General features: G+C 57.3%; 1 protein-coding gene across 11 annotated transcripts in view; it reads right to left on the bottom strand.

Annotated features, from left to right (window-relative positions):
- Window positions 1-18,262, bottom strand: part of RFX1 (regulatory factor X1) — a 47,202-nt gene that overhangs the window by 17,831 nt on the left and 11,109 nt on the right. For 5 of the 11 annotated variants that reach the window (XM_075917138.2, XM_075917140.2, XM_075917143.2 and 2 more), the window contains exons 3-6: window positions 10,311-10,420; window positions 9,749-9,832; window positions 4,664-4,759; window positions 1,236-1,331 (exon numbers count right to left, since the gene is read on the bottom strand). In XM_075917138.2, the coding sequence (XP_075773253.1) occupies window positions 1,236-1,331; window positions 4,664-4,759; window positions 9,749-9,832; window positions 10,311-10,420 (386 nt within the window). Of the gene's footprint in view, window positions 1-1,235; window positions 1,332-4,663; window positions 4,760-9,748; window positions 9,833-10,310; window positions 10,421-13,874; window positions 14,581-15,574; window positions 16,745-18,262 lie in introns of those variants that run through there. The other 6 variants (XM_089774742.1, XM_075917145.2, XM_089774743.1 and 3 more) reach the window with 6 other exon arrangements.

Genomic DNA, 18,262 nt, shown 5'->3' with positions numbered 1-18,262 from the left:
TATAAGCAGAGCCTCCACATGACCGAGCCCGTTATTATGAGCTAACGAGCCGAGGAATGGGAAATCCCCACTTTTCATTGGGAGCAGCGCTAATTCCAGAATAGTCATTTGGGAAGAGCGGGTGCGCGGACGCGCCAGTGCCGCTGTGTCGGAATAACGACTCCACAGAGATTCAAACTAATGGCTCCGCAGCGCTTCCTGGGGCGCTAAGGCCGAGGCAGCGCAACCACGTTAACGGAGCCGGCCTCAGACTCATTCCCAGGCTCCCCCAGAGCGTGGACACGCGAGTTCGAATCTGTTACGTCGAATTTCCTAATTTCAAAAGCGTTTCCTAGTGTAGACGGGGCCTCAGAGTCTGTCTATACTGCAGGCAGGCGGTCTGGCTGGGGCGTGTGTAGACAGACTGCACCGGGACAGGATGGGCTACAACACGGGCTAGTCCCCCCGTGCCCAGGACTCTGACTACAAGTTCAAACGCCCGTCACTGCTGTGAGTTCGACCTTGGGAGCTCAGGTCTGTCTCCACGTGCTGCGGCCCCACCTCCCAACCCTGGGGAGGAAATGTAACATTCCTTCCACAGTGGGGTCACTCATTAGAACAACCCTGGCTACCCTGTGCTCTATGGAAGTAGAGATCCTACTCAGCTCTTGGCCTCGCTGACTTCCTGTGGCAGGGAGTTCCACAGTCTGATTCTGTGTTGTGGGAGAAAATATTTCCACTGATCAGTTCTCAAGTTGCCTTCAATGATACACCCCCTCCCCCCCAGTGTCATCATCTAGCTCAAGCTAACAGGCCTGCTGCAGGGAGGGCAGCCTCCTGCCCGGGGTGGAACAGACCCCGGAGACTGAATTTCCCATCTCGCGCCACAGGGAGGGCTGGGGCCAGCGCCTGGCACATCATTCGGCTGTTGTCCACCTTCTCTGCCTACCAGTGACACAACCTGGCGAGGTGTGTGCTTGTTTCTCGGCAGCAGAGGAGGTCTGAGCTGCAGCCTCTCGAGACAGCCAGTTACGCGTTGTACTGGGGGGAAGCTGCTAAAACGGCATTTGGCCACAGCCGGAGGGGGACACAATAACCAACTGCAGATCTCGGCTCTGCAACCCGCGCTCACAGCCAACGCCGCACCACGGCCCAGCTCGAACTGCTCCCCTCCCCCGGGGCTCTGCCTCCCCCCAGAGAAGTGACCTGCCCGGGGCGGAAGGGGGGTTCCTTTGGGCTCAGCAACCATACAGCACCTCTTGAGAGACGGGCACTTGCTGGACGCCATGCACCTGCAGCTGCTGCACTTGTCCTGGCTTGGCGGCGGAGCTGTTGCTCTGGACAGGGGAGTGCTGGGGGAAACAAGGAGAAGGCGTTTAATAGCCCAGGCTGTGTGCCCCTAATACAGGCCAGGTACCAGATCCCTCCTGGCCGTGCCCCGCCCCGGCCGTGTGCTGAGGTGACAGCCAGCGGCGGATGGTGCGTGGTGGAGCGGATGCAAAGCATGCAGGTTAAGACAGGAACAGGAGGTGCCAGCAACATGGGAAGGGGGGTACACAACAGCAAGGCCACCGGACTGCCGCCCGTCCCTAGGAATACAGGAATCGCTAGCCTGCATCCAGGACCCCATCTGCCAGAGCACCCAGTCACAGCCGCAGGCAGGCTCGAGGGCTACGTCCTGCCAAGGGTCCTTCCCTGCCGCCACCGCACCGGGACGCACATCCGCTCTTCGCACAAAGGTTCCAGGCCCTCGCTTTAAGCCGCCAGGACGCAGAGGCCGGCGACGGGCCCGAGCAGAGAGCCCGAGTGCGATCCGGATGCAAAGTGACGTCCCGCGTGGCCGCTTCGCCACTTCGCACACGCACAAGTGACCGGAGCCAAACGGTGCCAGCTCCTTCAAGGGGCTTAGACGCCTATTTCCCACTGAAACCAAGGGGAGTTAGGCACCTAACGGCCTGTGTGGATCTGGACCGAAGTCCCTGACTCATGAATCGCTTTAGACTGAGGCAGGAGTAGAAGCAGAGCAAGGAATATCTTGATCCGTCCCTACTCTGCCCACAGAAACGAACCTCTGGTCTCACTGTGATAGTGGGCGAGGAACGGGCTAGGGACAGCTGCCAGGGAGCTGGCCCGAGCCTCCAAGGTCCTTCCCCCAGCCAATGGGGCGCAAGTGTCAGGGAGAGCCGCTGGGTCGCAGGCACTGAGGGCGCAGGGGGACAAGGGCTGTTGGGCGTGAGAAAGGTGCAGATAGTGATCTAACTCGCGCCACGGCGCACGGGGAGCACAAGCCCCGAGCCTGAGAGGTACGTAGGGGCCTCACTGATTGATGTCTGTGCGGGGGAGGGCCCGTGTTCTTTGGAGGGTCTGGGCCAACGTGCTGAGGATGGTGTCTGCCCACGCTGGCAGTGACAGGGAGCCAGACAGCCCAATTAGTCCCCCCCTTGGGGCACAGGGAGGACCCTGAGTATTAGATGCCACTGGGGAGATGCAGGAAGGGCTGCAGGGCCAGGAAGTTGGGCGTTTCTGCTCTCCGGGAACAGAACAAAAAGGGATCCGCAGGGAACAGCTTGTGCTCTGGGACCATCCTTGAAGGCAGAGGGCAGGCAGAGCTCCACAGAGCAGCCTGAGGATCAGGCCCGCGAGGAGAAGGCCCGGGGCACAGAACTGCCACAGAGGGCGGCAGAACTCTGCGGAGCAGCAAAGGCTCTGGGGGGGTTGGGCAGCACAGTGGCAAATGAAATTTCATGTTGATAAATGTAAAGTAACCCACACTGGGAAACATAATCCCACCGGCACATACACTCTGACGGGGACTCATTTAGCTACAGCTACTCAAGAGAGAGATCTTGGAGTCCCTGTGGAGAGTTCTCTGGAAACAGCCGCTCCGTGTGCAGCGGCATCCAAACAGCAAACAGCAAGCTGGGAATCACTAGGACAGAGCTGGAGAATAAGCCAGAGAATCTCTTATTGCCGCTCTACAAATCCATGGGCCGCCCACAGCTTGAATCCTGCACACAGACGTGGTCGCCTCCTCTCCGAAAAGATCTCTTGGCGTTGGAAAAGGTTCAGAAAAGGACAACAGAAATGAGGAGGGGTTTGGAACGGGTCCCGTATGAAGAGAAATTAAAAAAGACTTGGACTGTTCAGCTTAAAAAAGAGGAGACTCAGGGCGGACAGGATAGAGGGCTATGCACTCATAACAGGTGTGGGAAAAGGGAATACGGAAAAGTTATTGACTTGTTCCCATGACATAAGAACTAGGAGTCACCAAATGAAATGAACAGGCAGCAGGTTTAAAACAAACCAAAGGACGTTTTTCTTCACCCAACGCACAGTCAACCGGTGGAACTCCTCGCCAGAGGAGGCTGTGGAGACCAGGACTTTAACAGGGTTCAAGAAAGAACTGGATACATTCATGAACAGGTTCATCAATGGCTATGAGCCAGGCTGGGCAGGGACGGTGTCCCTAGTGTCTGTCAGAGGCTGGGAATAGGGGAAGGATCCCGTGGTGATTCCCTGCTCTGTTCACTCCCTCTGTGCACCTGGCACTGGCCGCTGTGGGCCGACAGGAGCCTGGGCGAGATGGACCTGTGGTCTGAGCCCGTCTGGCTGCTCTAATGCTCTTGTGGGTGGAACCTGGGAAGGGGGATTTCGTCCCTTTGACGTGGGCCTTGGTTACCCCAGCGGGGCACCGGTGCTCAGCCTGAGCTGGGCCGAGAGCTGAGCCATCGCAGGACTCCGGAGCAGCTGCAATGCCAGGTCTCGCCACAAGGAGGGGAGCCCACGCCAAGGACACACTACGGTCACAGGAGTGGGAAGTAAGGGCAGGAGGGCTGCTGCAGCACACGCTCTGGGGCCAGCCCTGCCGCCAGCTCCTCTGTCCCTGCGGTCCAGCCTCCAGGTGGCCCCTCTGGGGTCCCGCTGGCCCCCCAGGCTTCAGCATCCCCTGGGCCCTGCAGCCACCGTCCATGGGCTCCAGGCCACTGGCCCAGGAGGCTGTGCTGCTGCTCCAGGTCCTGCCGCCGCCCGCAGCGGTGGCTGGGATGTCACCTCTCCCAGACCGGACGCCATTAGCAGCAACGGGGTCTGGTCCCTCCGCTCTGGGAGGGCTGGCAACCCCAGATGTGACCCCAGCTAGGGGGAGATGGAGGGGTGCAGCTGCACCCCTGAATCTGGTGGCTTGCTCCTCCCCCCCCATATTGCCCTTCTGTGTCAAAACCAAGAGCAGCCTAGACCCCCTCGGAGCCAGCGGCTCATCTGGGCTGAGCCCTGCAGCGCACAGGCCGGTTCCCCGCACTCAGCCACCCCCAGTAATCGCCATGGGGAGCGGCTCCACGGCCTGCCAGGCACTCAGGGCCATCACAGACACGCCCCTGCCCTGGCTTGAGGCCTGGTCCAGAGCTAGGCCCAAACGAAACCCTGGAATCGAACTCTGGGCCAGATCCGGGGCCAAGCCAGAAGCCCAGAGCCAAACGTCCCGGGGCGGCTGGCTGGCTCCCCGGAAAGATGCTCGTGTCCTGGTGGGAGCGTGAAATGCCGCAGGCAGGAGACGGGTGCTGGTGGGGAACCGCAGGGTGGGGAGGTCCCGAATGAGCGACAGAGCAATGCCGAAAACCGTCCCCTTGCCCGCTCTGGGCCCGGCCATGCTTCCCCCGGCGCAGGCGGGACACGCCCCTCCACCCACCTCAGGCGGCGAATGGGCCTGCTGCTGGACGCTGTGTACGGCCAGCGAGACCTGGCCTCCTTTGCTAGCCTGGGCCGTACTCTGCACCACCAGCCGCTGCAAAGGGACAATACAGAAGGTTAGTGCCCTGCTGGCGCTGGGGGCCGGGCGGCTGCCCTGGCTTTGGGTAACACCACTCCCCAGTGGCCCTGGGTCCCGTACTCACAGGCTCGCTCCGCTGCCTATCGGCGTGGCCAGGGCTGGGCTGCACTGAACCGCCGCAGAACAAAGCGCCCTCGGCAGCACCCTTCCCTGCGCGTGTCTGGCCAGCACCATGCCAGCCGGGCCAGGCGCGCCACCTGGGGCCTGGGAACACTAGACAGGTGCGGCCGAGAGGAATACACGGGGCCGAGGGGCTCCGGGCTCTACCATCTCCAGGTTTCTCTGGTCAGTGAAAACACTATGCAGCGGTCAAGCTCCGCAGCGTTCCTTCTGCGTTGGAGCTCGGCTGCCGTCCACCACACGCACCAGTGCTGGCCACAGGCTTTTCCTTCTCTTCCCAAAGGCAACCGGAGACGTGCAGCAGCATTTGCACCCCACCTCTCCTCCTGGATCCCACCAGCAGCAGGGGCAGCCTGTGCCGCCCGCAGGCAGGCAGGCAGGCAATCTGAGACGTGGGTTTAGGTCAGCCACAGTTCCTCGAGTGGTCCTCTGCCGAGGCAGCCGTGCTGACCAGGGAAAGGCTTTCCGGGCCATTCCTGAGCAGACTGTTCGCTGGAACAGCCAACGGCTAAGCCAGGGCACTGGGAAGAGGGGGGGAAAGCTGGCCCCTCTCGGGATCCTAGGAGAGCGTCGTGGCTTGGCCATCTGGCTGTGGAGAGGCATGGAAGCACCAACCTTTGGGGCTTTGAAATCAGCCTGGATAAAGCAGGAGAGGATTTCCAGCAGGGAACATTCCTGAATCAGCAGGGATGAGGCACTGGGGGGCTCTCCTGGCATTTCCAGGGTCCAGGTGCTGCTGCTTTGGCGCTCATGCAGACGCTCCAAGGTGCTCACGACGGGAAAGTCTCCGTAGTCACCATGGCCTGATTGTGTTCACCATGCTAGTGCAAACAGATGGGCCTCAGCAGGCATGTGGGAAGACCCCCTCCCTGAGGTTTCAGGTGCTGCACCCCCCCATTGCCAAGGCCAGTAAGATCTGTCCTGATCAGGCGAGGCTCTGTCCACGTCTGTGGGCGAGCTGCTGGCCGCACGGTTCTCACCTGTCTGGATTCTCCACTGCTCTGACTGAGTAGTGCTCTGCAGGAGAGGCCAGCCCTGGGGCTCCCCTGGAAGTGGTGAGCGCTGGACTCGCCAGACACCTCGCATGTCACGAGGCTTTGTGTGGCAGGGGGCATGACATGACCCATTCAGGTCACGGTGCATCGACATCAAGGATCTCGTTGTGGATCTGGGAGCGACCAGGGAGCCAGCAGACGCTGTGAAGCACAGGTGTCCCGGTAGCTTGCTCCACCGAGGAGATGCTTTCAGTCAGGCTGTTGACAGCCCCCATGCTATCGAGCAAGGGAGAGGAGGTCTGGATGAAATTACCATACGACGGGTGCCAAACGGGCTTAAACACCAGCCTCAGCAGTTACGTTCCCCCAGTTTGACAGGAAACGCGATATCCCCTGGGGTCCCGCAGGCGTCCATCTGTAGTGGCTGCCCTTCGCTCTCTTATCCATGACTGGGATGACGGCGTGGGGAGTTTCCTGGCGGGCACCAAGCTGGAGGGGTTGCAAACCCTTTGCAGGACGGGATTAGCACTTGAAACCGCTCCGGAAAGAAGCCGGCGAGCTGGTCTGAAATCAAGCAGATGGAATTCCGAGAAGGCAAACGCAAAGCGCTACGCGGAAGGACAGTCCAGGGCCCAGCGGCCAGATGGACAGAGGGCAGCGCTGCGGAAAAGGTGCTGGGCTTCTAGCGGATCCCGAGGAAACAGTTAACAGGAGCCAACAGCGTGATGGGGTTGCCAAAGGGGCCGTATCGTTCTGGGCTGGTTTGGCGGGAGGGGCGTGTGAGACACGGGAGGTAGCTGTCCAGCTCAGCCCCAGTCCTGCCTCCACAGTTTGAGAGAGGGGAGCAGACCGGGAAGGCCACAGCACAGTGACAAACACGAGGAGGGGTTAGAAACCCTGCCTTGCGGGGAACGACGGAGACTCCGGGGCACGTTTAGTCTTGAGAAAAGCAGGCTGGGGGGAGGGAAGCCCTAATCCAGCCTTCAAAGGGGTCGGGGCTGCTGTAAGGCGGGCAATGAGGAGTTCTTCTCCACAGCCCCTGAAGGGAGCACAAGAAGGAATCCGCGTAATCTGCAGCAAGGCTTTGGGTTAGACCCTAGGGAAAACGGCCTTGTGAGAAGAGTTAAGCGCTGGCCTGGGCTTGCAGAACAGGCTGGACGAACACCTCTCAGGGATGCTCTGGGGTTGCTTGGTCCTGCCTCGGTGCAGTGGGCTGGACTCGAGGGCCTTCCGAGCGGCACTTTTCCATGATTCGCTGAGCCCCATGTGATGTGCTACGGAGGCTTCCTCCCGGAGGCCTGCCCTGTTGCTAGCTCAAGCAGCATCCCCTGTTGCTCAAATGCTCCCCGCGTTATGCTGGTACGCGTCAGCATCGTACAGGAGGGGTCCCCTCCACAGCAGCAGAGCCGATGGCCCCGGATTAGAAATAACTCAGCCACGCAAATCTAGCGTTCGTACGAACGCTGATGCCCAAATAAATGTGTTAGCTGTTAAGGGGCCACAGGACGCCCCATGTTTTTTGCTGAATCAGACTAACCCAGCAACCCCTCTGAGACTGGTCACCAAATCCGGAGGCGTTTACATGTTAATCCTTCAGGGGCTTTTAGACAAGACCCTCTAAGCAGAGGTGCTGGGAGAAGAAGGATCTCTTGGTGTGGTTTTCTCCTCCTAAGGAAGAGCGTTTAACTCTGTCCTTGGCCAAAGTTTCCCCCTGCCCCCTCTGGCTAGTAGCTATCTCCCAGACAGCTGCATTTCCGTGCTACCGAGTGTAGTCTGTGAATTGCTCCAAGACACATCTTATTTACTGTGTGTGGAGGAAGGAAGTTGCCAAACCAAGCCCAGGCTGAAAAATGGAAATGCTGCTTTCTCTCTTTAATCATGCCTAGTTCAATGTCTGCAGAACTCCCCCCCCTTTAGTGCGTGGCTGTCAGAGCCGCAAGTGCCATTCACTGATGGGGTCAAGGCAAGACAGCTCCGTGCCTGGCAGTGCTTTTAACACGGAAAGGAAAAGCCAGCGGCAGAACTGGTTGGAGTGTGCACAGAACTGAGACTCCCTTGTGCTGGGCGTGCTCATGGATGAAGTCACTGTCTGAGACAGTGTTTAGTGGCCCATCGACTGGGCTAGATGCTAGAAACTCACAGTCCTTCCTGTGGTCTCCAGCTGCCTGTCCATACAAGCACAGCTGGCAACCGTAAGGCTTTACTTGAGATAGCATCTTCAGAGAGCGAGCATGCCCCTGCGACTGACTCCTGAATTACCCTGGCTGCACATTGGGAAACTGCACAAGGGGTCAGGAGAGCATGCGATTTGTTCAGTCCCGGAGTGAGTCAGAGTCCCAGCTTCCCCTGCTCTGCGCATTAGCCCCCACTCCCTTCCCAGAGCTGGGGAGAGAATTCCTGCTTGCCCTCACGGCCCACCAGAGGTCAGACAGCGGGTAAAGCGGAAATAAACCCCACGTCTCCTGACATGTAGTCGAGCCTGTGCTTTAGTCACATGATCTCCCTTCTTCCCAAGGACACATCCCTGTGTTTAGAAGGCCCATTCCTCAAGCCAGAGTTCTCCCTCCCCTGGCGCAGCGGGCAGAGCCTCTGTCTTCCGACGCCTGTGCCGCAATTCCAGGTCTGCGCCATCTTGCTGCCGTGTGTTTCCCTGAGAAGGACGCTGGGATCCAGTAACCTGAGCCTTGCAGAACGGACCCCATTAAAGGAGGTGAAAAGACTCCCATTCGTGTCAATGATGTTTGGGTCTGGGATTAACTGAGCCCAATGAGTCCAGTGACTGCTTAAGTCCTGGCGCAGCATTCAGCCCTGGAATAAGCCGAGCACGACCAATGGCCTCCGATCCAGAATCAGACGTGGCCATAAAGGATGGCGTAAGCTACGCAGGGTATAGAGCGCATGGAGGAAGGGGCTAGAAGCCACTCTGGCAGTCTGCGGGCCTCCAACACGCACGTCCATTCCACACAGCACCGGGTGAGTCGGATCAGTGCAGAGGCAGAACTCACCCAGCAGCTGGGGGAATCTGTGATACCAAGCCACAAGGGAGGGTGCCATGCAAGACGCGTGACAATCACGCAGCAGGGAGATGCCAAGCCCGTCCATTACATGTCAATTACACGCCAAGGAGGGAGAAGGCCTGGGGAAGGAGCAGGAGAAGCAAATCAGGGGTGGGGAAACTGAATGAGTTGGCAGTGCCCCTTTCATCTTCCCCCTCGTGAGATTTGCTTTTCCTACGCCGGGCCTCCTTAGGCAGCTAGGTCCGAGCCCGCTGCCGTGTAAGACAATCCGCCGTTAGCCCCGGGGGCTGAGGGGGGCTCCTGTAGCCGCTGGCTGAAGTGGTTTCTATCCTTCACAGGGTTTACACTATAAAAATTGTTCCAGCGCCCCTGCACTGACGCCCAGATCTGGCCCACTTCCGTCCACTTGTCTGCCCAGCCCCATGCAAGGCCCCTCTGCACGTGGACCCCCAGCCCAAGCTCCCCCTGTACAGCTTGGATTGGTGAGCCGAATGATTCTCACCCCTCTAGCTCCTCCTCTCCTCCCCGTCCACAGGGGGAGTGGCAGAAGCACAGGTACTCCCCCGAGCCAGCATGACCGGTGCCCCTCAGCCTGGTTTTCCTCGTGCTTTTACTCCATCGATTTCCAAGGGGCTACTCCTGCTTGGCGTCGGGCGCAGGGGAAGGAAGAGCGGGCTGTCGAGCTGCTAATGCTGGGGGTGAACGATCTCAGCGTGCAGCCAGGGAGCAGTGCCTAGGGGCCAGGTGAACACAGAGACGCTGCGCGTCGCAAGGCTGCCAAGGCCAGGAAGAGCACGGAGCCTGGGGCTTACCTGCTGGGGCACTTGCACACCTGTTAGCTGGAGGGGGGACACCGAAGGTGGCTTAGCCTGCACGCTGGCTTGAACCAACAGCCTCTGCCAAACAAAACACCCAGAATTCAAGGGAAGCAGGAGCGACTCCAGCAATGGCACCCAGACGTTCTCCAGTTAGCAGCGGGCCCCAGCTTTTTTTTGGTCCTAAGGCACCGAGCAAGTTCACACAGTAACTTACTGACAGAGCCAGCCACAGAACCCAGGAGTCCTGAACTCTGGTCTTCCCACGCTGCCCCACTGCAATTTCTAGACACATTCCCCTCCCAAAGCTGGGAACCGAGCCCCGCCTCCTGCTCTAACCATTAGACCCCACTTCCCACCCCCACACTGGGAAAAGAACCCAGAAGTACAGACTTCCAGCCTGCCCTAGCCCACGAGAGGTGGGAGGATTTCACGTTCGCCAGGCACAGAAGCAACAAACAAATCCAACGGGCCCTCTTCTACCCTGACTTATCCCCCCTGCGACGAGCCTCACTGCGCCCACCTGTCACCCAGGAAGATCACCTGCTTCTCCACCTACCTGCTGAGTGGCCTGGACTTGCTGCACCACCTGTGTGGGCACCCCGGACTGGGTCGCCGTCGAGCCCGGGCTGGACTCGGACACAGAGTCACTGGGCCTCATGGCACCTTCTGAATTTGGGAAGAGAAGAAGAAAAGATCCCATTAAAAGCCCGAGGAAGGCAATTCAGAAAAGGGTCCGAATCTCACCTGTGTATTTTAAGGGAGTAGCACAGAGGCAGCAGGGCCTAGTGGCGGGAGCACAGCACGGGTGTTGGGCTATGCGGGGTTCTAATCACAGCGCTGGGGGGGGGCATGCGGCTCCCAGACTTGGGAATGAAACCCAGGAGTCCTGACTCCCAATCCTGTGTCTGAGTCGTTTCATGCGCCCGTGAAGAATGAATCTCTCTGCCCCGGGCGTAACTCCTGATTACTATGCAGCACCCGGGTGAATTTCAGCCTCTGCTTCTAACAGAAAGCAATAACCAAAAAATGAGTGAGCAAACTGGTGACAGGTCTCTGATGCAGTCTGCCTGTTGGAGGGACCCTGCCAAGCGAGCCAGGTACTTACGATCACAAGGAGCTGTACAGAGACAATCGTAATACATGGTGCGGTGGGCACGGGGGTGTGCGTTTGCGTTGGCTGCCTTCCTTGCGAGACAGGTAATAAAAGACTCAAGGCTTTTATAACCTGGAACCTTGGCCAGCTAATCCCTGTCAGTTCTCACCAAAGCACAGCGAGGCTGCTTTTGATAAACATGCCCATCCCAGGAGGTACGATCCCAACCCTCTGATCCTTCCAGGAAGGGGTCGGGGGAGCTCATCTGGGGCTGATTCTAATCGAGAAGCAGGAGATCACATTTCATGGGTGTCTCATTTGACATTATCAGCAGAAGAGGAGGAAAAAAATAGCTCAGCGGCCTTCCAGGAGGGTGAATGTGTCTGTTTCCGTAGGGCGCTTGAACAAGTCAACGCTAAGGCCGGGTGTCATTGCTGGGTAACCCCGGGAGACTGGGCTGGCTCAGCTGGAGTCCTTTTCCCGCTTGAACAGCTCTGATTCTGTGGACCCGTGGAGATGGATTTTCAGGAGGCTTTTGGGTGATGGGTCCTATGGGTCTGGGGCTCTGGTATTTGCTGACCATTTCACCGGGGCCCTTCCCCCGCGAGATGCAGAGTAGCTAGCACTTGACAGGGACCATATTTGTGTGGGCTGCTCTGCACCCCACAGAATCAGACACACTCGAGATGGGAAACGGCCCTGCACTCTGCGCTTCACACAGGAAGCTGCTTCGCCGTCCCCGGGATTCTGATGCAAGTTCCAGAGCCGGAGACCTTGTTTGAGTGGACTCGCGCTGAACTCAGTGGGGAGGGCAGGGCCTCATTCCTACCCCAGACTTCGGGAGTTTGTACAAGGATCAGTTAGGTGACACTCTGTCAACATCCCCCTGAAATCCAACTCCCCTGGCTCCCCTGTGCTGTCCAGCAACACCAAGCCCCCCGTCATCACACTGGCCCACTGGGCAGAGCACAGGACTGGGACGATTCCCAGCTCTGATACTGTGCTACCAGGCAACCCGGGGTGAGTTTGGAATCATTAAAAAAGGAGAAAGACAGAGAATCTCTTATTGCCGCTCTACAAATCCATGGGCTGCCCACGGCTTGACTCCTGCGTGCAGACGTGGTCGCCTCATCTCCAATCTCTTGGCACTGGAAATGGTTCAGAAAAAGGGCAACAAAAACAAGGAGGGGTTTGGAACGGGTCCCATGTGAAGAGAGATGAAAAAGACTGGGACTTTTCAGCTTAGAAAAGAGGAGACTCGGGGCGGATAGGATAGAGGTCTATACATTCATGACAGGTGTGGAGAAAGTGAGTAAGGAGAAGTTATTGACTTGTTCCCATAACACAAGAACCAGGGCCCAGCAGATTAAATGAACAGGCAGCAGGTTTAAAATAAGCCAAAGGACGTTTTTCTTCACCCAATGCACAGTCAGCCGGTGGAACTCCTTGCCAGAGGAGGCTGTGGAGACCAGGACTTTAAAGGGTTCAAGAAAGAACTGGATAAATTCATGGACAGGCTATGAGCCAGGCAGGGCAGGGATAGTGTCCCTAGTCTTTGTCAGAGGCTGAGAATGGATGACAGGGGAGGGATCACTGGATGGTTCCCTGGTCTGTTCACTCCCTCTGGGGCACCTGGCACTGGCCGCTGTGGGCAGACAGGACCCTGGGCGAGATGGACTTTTGGTCTGAGCCCGTCTGGCCGCTCTTATTATCTCTGTTTTGCAGGCGGAGAGATGAACGTCAAAGCTATTTCGATGCCTCACTCCCGTTCAAAGCCAGGCGCCTACGTAACTTTTGCAAAGGAAAGCCAGCTCTTGTGCTGTGTGCAAACATATCTGTGCCCATTTCAATTAGATTAAGTGGGAGATGAATACAGAAAGAAATCAACCCCTAAACAAGTTCTTAGGTAGCAAGATCTGTGCATCAAGTCACCCTCACCCCTCCTCCTTCACCTAAAGGCCAGATGGTAAGTAAACCTTTCAGTGTTATTGCTTTCCCCCTCTCTCTTTTTTGCAGTGCAGCAGGGCGTGGGTTCCTGGGATTACAAGGCATTTGGTGTTATTAGAACTGTTTCCACTGCTACACTGCAGGGGAGGGAGAGTCCGAGAGGCCTGTGTGACTGCCCCAGGGTCACTGGTATGGACAAAGGGCAGAAGGCAAGCTCAGCACCTCTCTGGTCCTGCCATTTCTCTCCTGAGGGGCTGAGTGTCTCCCTGAGGGCCTGGCGCTGTTCGCTCTGCTTACGGCGCCGGAGCGTCCGAATGGCTTCCCAGGGGTGAGACGCAGCGCCCGAGAGAGGCACCCTGCCTCCTTCACAATGCAGCAAAGCGGGGAACTAGATGATTGCACTCCCAAGACCGGCCTCGGGGGCTCTCTCAGCCCCAGCGCTCAGCTGGCTCAGCAGGAAATGATTTCAGGAAGAGCGAAGGTGACTGATGTCTACCTAACCAGCTGCCAGTGCATCACCCCTCCCCCTTCCCTTCTCGCCTGGCAAGTACTCAATCCCGGGGCCTGATTTTCAGCAGTACTGGCACCCACAGCTCCAGCTGACATCCACAAGCTGCCTCAATCTACACTTGGGGAGGATCCGGGCCTTTATGCCGGTGAACTAGAAAGAACAAGAATCGTGGCAGATCTCCAGCCTGCATCACTCCAGGATCATGAACAGAAGGGTCAGCCTAGGACGTGGGCCGCATGAGGGAAAATCCGCCTTCGCTCACATTCCCCTTGGAGAACCACAGCGAATCTCCTCTGAACAAAACCCAAGGCAGCTTTCAAACCGAGCGGCTGCAGAGGGCCCTCGTGGAGCTGAAGTGGAGGGGAGGGAAGCATCGGGGGAAGCCTGCTAGAAAGATAAACTCCAGCTTTGGTGAGGGTGGATGTCTCTGGACCTCACGAGCAGTGGCTAGGGAGCTACAGTCCGATCCCCGGCAGCTTCTCCAATTAAACTTTCCACTGCAAGGAAAATCCAATCTTGTTAAAACTCCCAACCGGAGCCTGAGTCAAAAGGCTCAAGAGATTTCTCACCAGCTTTGGTGCAGCCTGATTATTATCTCGAGCTAGCCGGGTTTCTTTGGATGGGATTTCATGCTGCTCTGCAGCGCACCACTGAAGGCAGTGGGAATATTATCCGGCTGTTTTCCTCTCCTGCCCTCGGCTACTTGGTAACAATCTTCCTTTCCACAGGAAACCGGCTGCTCCTCAGCGGGAGGACTTGCTCGCTCGCCAGTCATCCGGCCCAGGGATGACGCAAAGCTTGGAAAACCTGCCTTACTGGGGCAGAGTCAAAGCGCTCCACCTACTCGGCCTAGCCAGGAACAAGGAAGGGGGTGACTTGACCGCAGTCTCTGCAAGTACCCGCACGAGGAACAACATGGTGATAAGGGGCCCTTCGGCCTAGGAAGTTCGGAGGCGGGAAGCTGGACAAACAGCCTAGACGCAAAACACACAGTTGTACCAGGCAGGGTAATTAACCACTGGAGCCAAGAGCTATAGGGCAGGGGGATCCTCCAGCACCAGCAATTTGTAAATCAAGACTGGAGGTCTTCCTAAAAGTTCGAACAGGAATTAAGTCAGGGAAGTCCCGTGGCCTAAGGTCAGACTGAGGCTATGTCTACACGACGAGTTTCCTTGGCCAAAAAATATGCAAATGAGGGGCTCATTTACATGAGCCGCAATCTCATTTGCATATTTTCTGCTGATCCATTTTTTTGCGCTGGGGTTTTTGCACAAAAACAAGCAGTGTGGACGTTTTCTTTTTGCGCAAAACCCCCTGTCCCGCAAGATCCTTATGCCCCAAAAAAGGTTTACCGACCTCGCGGAAATAGGAGATTTTGCACAAAAAGAAAACGCCCACACTGCTTGTTTTTGCGCAAAAACGAAGCGGCAGGAAATATGCAAATGAGATTGCGACTCACGTAAATGAGTCCCTCATTTGCATATTGTTTTGCTGAGAAGACTCATAGCGTGGACGCAGGATCACAACTGTCTCTTTCGGCTTTAGGCTCTCCCAGCAGTTACCTGGCCTTGCTCAGCTCCTTCACGCAGGTCATTGTTTGGAAAACAGAATGAAAATGTCCAGGCTTCAGTGAACCCCTGGCTCCGGGGCGGGGCTGGCGAGGGGGGGCTCAGGGTGCAGGCTGCCTGGGGCAGAGAGGACAGCCCCCGCCCTCGCTCAGTGCAGCAGCTTGGGGCCAGGTGAGACGTGCCTCTCCATGGCCACTGCAGCTCCAGCGGGCACGGCAGGGGGAGGGTGTCTCCAGCTGGGGCAGGTCCAGGTTTGTCTGTCTCCTGCGCCCCCCAGCCAGAGTGAGGAATGCAGCCAACTCTGCACTTCCCCCTCGCTCCCTGACAAAAGGGACCAACCAGCAACATCCCTGCAAATTGGGGCAGGGGGGCTCCTTAAAGGGCCTCTGGGGGACTGGAGGCTCAGGGCCGGGACAGTCCCTGATTCTCTCTCTCTTCTGTACGGTTTTATGAGAGACGATCCCATTCTAGGCACATCCCGTTTTCCTGACCCAGCCAAACCCTGCCATGGCTTTAAATGAGACAAGAGAAAGCTGCTTCCCAAAGGTGGTGGTCCCAGCTCTTAGCGCTTAGGAGTTCTAGATCCAACAGACAAACAAAACAAACTCTCAAATACACAGTGGATGAAACCTAGGCAGACTGGACCAAGGCCCACAAACCACACGGCTACACGGCGGCACAGCTCTGGCACTAGGACTAACCTACATTTTTATTACTTCTTCTTTCTGGGAGCCCTCCAGAGGGAACCTGGTGCTGGGCGAACGAGCTGGATTCTGCTCCAGGGCAGGCGCCCCCAACAGAATCCACCGAGTTCCAAACACAAATCGGAACTGATGATGCGTCGGCTGGAAAGAACCTGGCTTGGCGCCCTGATCTCTGGGGGCGTTGGCAGGCTGGTGGCGTGGAATAATTAGCTCTTTACTGGAAAAGCAGGTAGGTTTGTGTCTGGAGCGGATGGAGGCGGAGCCTAGCGCAGAGGCTCTCAGTGGCAACAGTGCACTGGAACAAAGCCATCTCTTGCTGGAAGCATGTTGCGTTAGGCAGCTTCCAGATCGCCGTATAAAGGCTCCTCTGATTACCTGAGCCTTTCTCGCAGCTTGGATTTATGGAAAAGAGCAAGTTCAAGTCTGAAGCGGGACTATTGCTCCTTCTTATCTCTCAGACCTTGGCCCGGGCAGGACCTACCTGCTGACCGTAGAGGCAACCGTCAGATTTGGCTGCTTCTCACTCTAGTTAGCCCCATGGAGCCAAGAGAGTTCTGGGAGCTAGATACGGACTCTTGTGACTCAGGCATCATCAGGAGAAGGGCTGATTCAATTCGAGAGGCTGTCAGCTGTCCCTGGGGGCAGTGTGCCTGCTGAACCGTACGACAGGTTGGACACCCCTGGTCCAGCACCTGACTGGTCCCGGATGAGGGATTTTGCCAGATCAGGGGAGGTAATTTTTGGACCCCTGCCACCTCCTGCTGTGCCACATGTTGGGGCTTCCTGAGAAGCTGCATGTGCCGGGGCTCCGTGAACAGCCCTGTGTGTCGCGTGCCGGCGCTCCCAGCCCCGCTGCCACGCACTGGGCAGCCCCACCATCAGCTCCCTGCGGGCAGCCCACTGCCCAGCCAGCCCCACAGGGATCCTTACTGCTGGCCTCCACTGGGACTCTCTGGATGTTGCCTGACCAGAGAATCCTGGTTTAGAGAGTTTCAACCTGCCCTTCTCTGACAGGGAAGATCCGTAGAGAGGAAGTTCCAGTAGGCCAGGCCCTGGATTTGGAAGCCCCAGTTCAATTCCCTGCTCTGCCACAGACTCCCCATGTAACCTTCACAAGCTCACTTAGTATCTCTGTGCCTCAGTTATTCATCTGTAAAATGGTGGTAAATATTCTCTGCTTCCCGGGGAGGGGGGGGGGGGGGGCGCCTGAGGGTAAACACAAGAAAGACGGCGAGGGGCTCAGATCCTGCGGGACGCAGATCGCAGATGGACTTAAACAGATAAGATGGAGCGCATGCCCATCTACTGCCGGCAGAGGTGGCTGCTGTTTGAACACGCGCCAGAGGCTGGGTCCACAAGACTGGAATAAAAATACATAATGTTCTGCTGAAAGGGGTTCACAGCGAGCCTTGTATGTACAGACAAGCCCAGATCTTACTAACACTTATGTGCGTGGCAAGCGCAGTTTCAGAGCCAACAGAAGAAGCAAGACTCTTTACATAGCAGTGTGATGAATGGGAGGGAGGGGGGTTAATATCCATTTCTGGACATTCCAGCCATTCAGTTAAGTAAAGTCTTTTCACGGGGGGTTAACTCTTGGCCCCTAACCTAACTGCCCTGCCGGTAAGGGTTAAGCCCATAGACCACGGGCCCTAGAGAGTCTCCAGGAATGCTAGGGAAGCAAGAAGTGAGCTGGCAGGAGGCCAAGAGTACCAATGGAGACAGTGTGGGCATTTGAACTGGAAGCAGTGACCGTCCTGTTCCAGTTAGTGTGTGGCCAGAGGAGAGCCTTGGAGACATGAGTTGAGCCAGGAACCCAAGCATGGTGTATCCAGCAACATGCCTGCCTAGGCAAGGACTAAATCTTGGAACAACAGACACATGAGTAGAACAGGGAATGTTCAGTCAAACGCGATCAGGTTATTTTCTTTATTTTGGAGTTTGCTGGACGTGGGATCAGGGATGTTACATTTCTAGTAATGAACTAATCGAATAGCCGATGGGATTTCCATTGACTATTTGATTAGTCGTTAAGAACTAGTGCATTCCGCCTTTGAAATGTACAGGAGCCCAGCAGAGGCCCTTGTGCATTTCACAGATTGAAACGCCACATGGAGCCTGGGGTCAGCAGGGGACCACTGGCCCTGGGCTCCACCCAGTGGTCCAACTCTGAAACATACAAGAGTCCCCGCTGGGGCTCTTGTACATTTCAAAGCGGAAGCGCAGCATGGAGCCTGGGGCCAGTGGGGAACTCTTGAGTCCCCCGCTGGCCCCAGGCTGATTCCAGCACTTCTGCTTTGAAATGTACAAGAGCCCCAACAGGGACTCCTGTACATTTCAAAGTTGCAACGCTTCCGCTGCGCCCCTGCCCTTTCTCATGGAGCTGGGGGGAACCAGCTTTTAACCCGGCTCCCCTCAGCACCCCGTCTTCTCCCCCCCCTTGCTGCCTCTTTGTGACAGAGCAGGCCTGCACAACATGCGGCCCGCAGGGGTTCACTGTGGCCCGCGCCGACTACAGGCGGCGCAGCACCATCCGATCCGCCGGCCGGGCGGAGGAGCGGATCACCACCGGGGAGGGGAAAATGCGGCAGTTCTCGCCACCGGGCTGCCTGCATGCAGCTCCAGTGCGAGGAGGCAGGGTGCGAGCCAGAAGGCGGGATACTGGCAGACGCCGGGATGCTGGCG

This window comes from Pelodiscus sinensis, chromosome 31, assembly GCF_052426305.1.
Source record: "Pelodiscus sinensis isolate ZL-2025 chromosome 31, ASM5242630v1, whole genome shotgun sequence".
NCBI classification, from domain to species: domain Eukaryota; kingdom Metazoa; phylum Chordata; order Testudines; family Trionychidae; genus Pelodiscus; species Pelodiscus sinensis.
The sequence above is the reverse complement of the archived record's forward strand: the minus strand, read 5'-3'. Positions and strand labels throughout refer to the sequence as shown.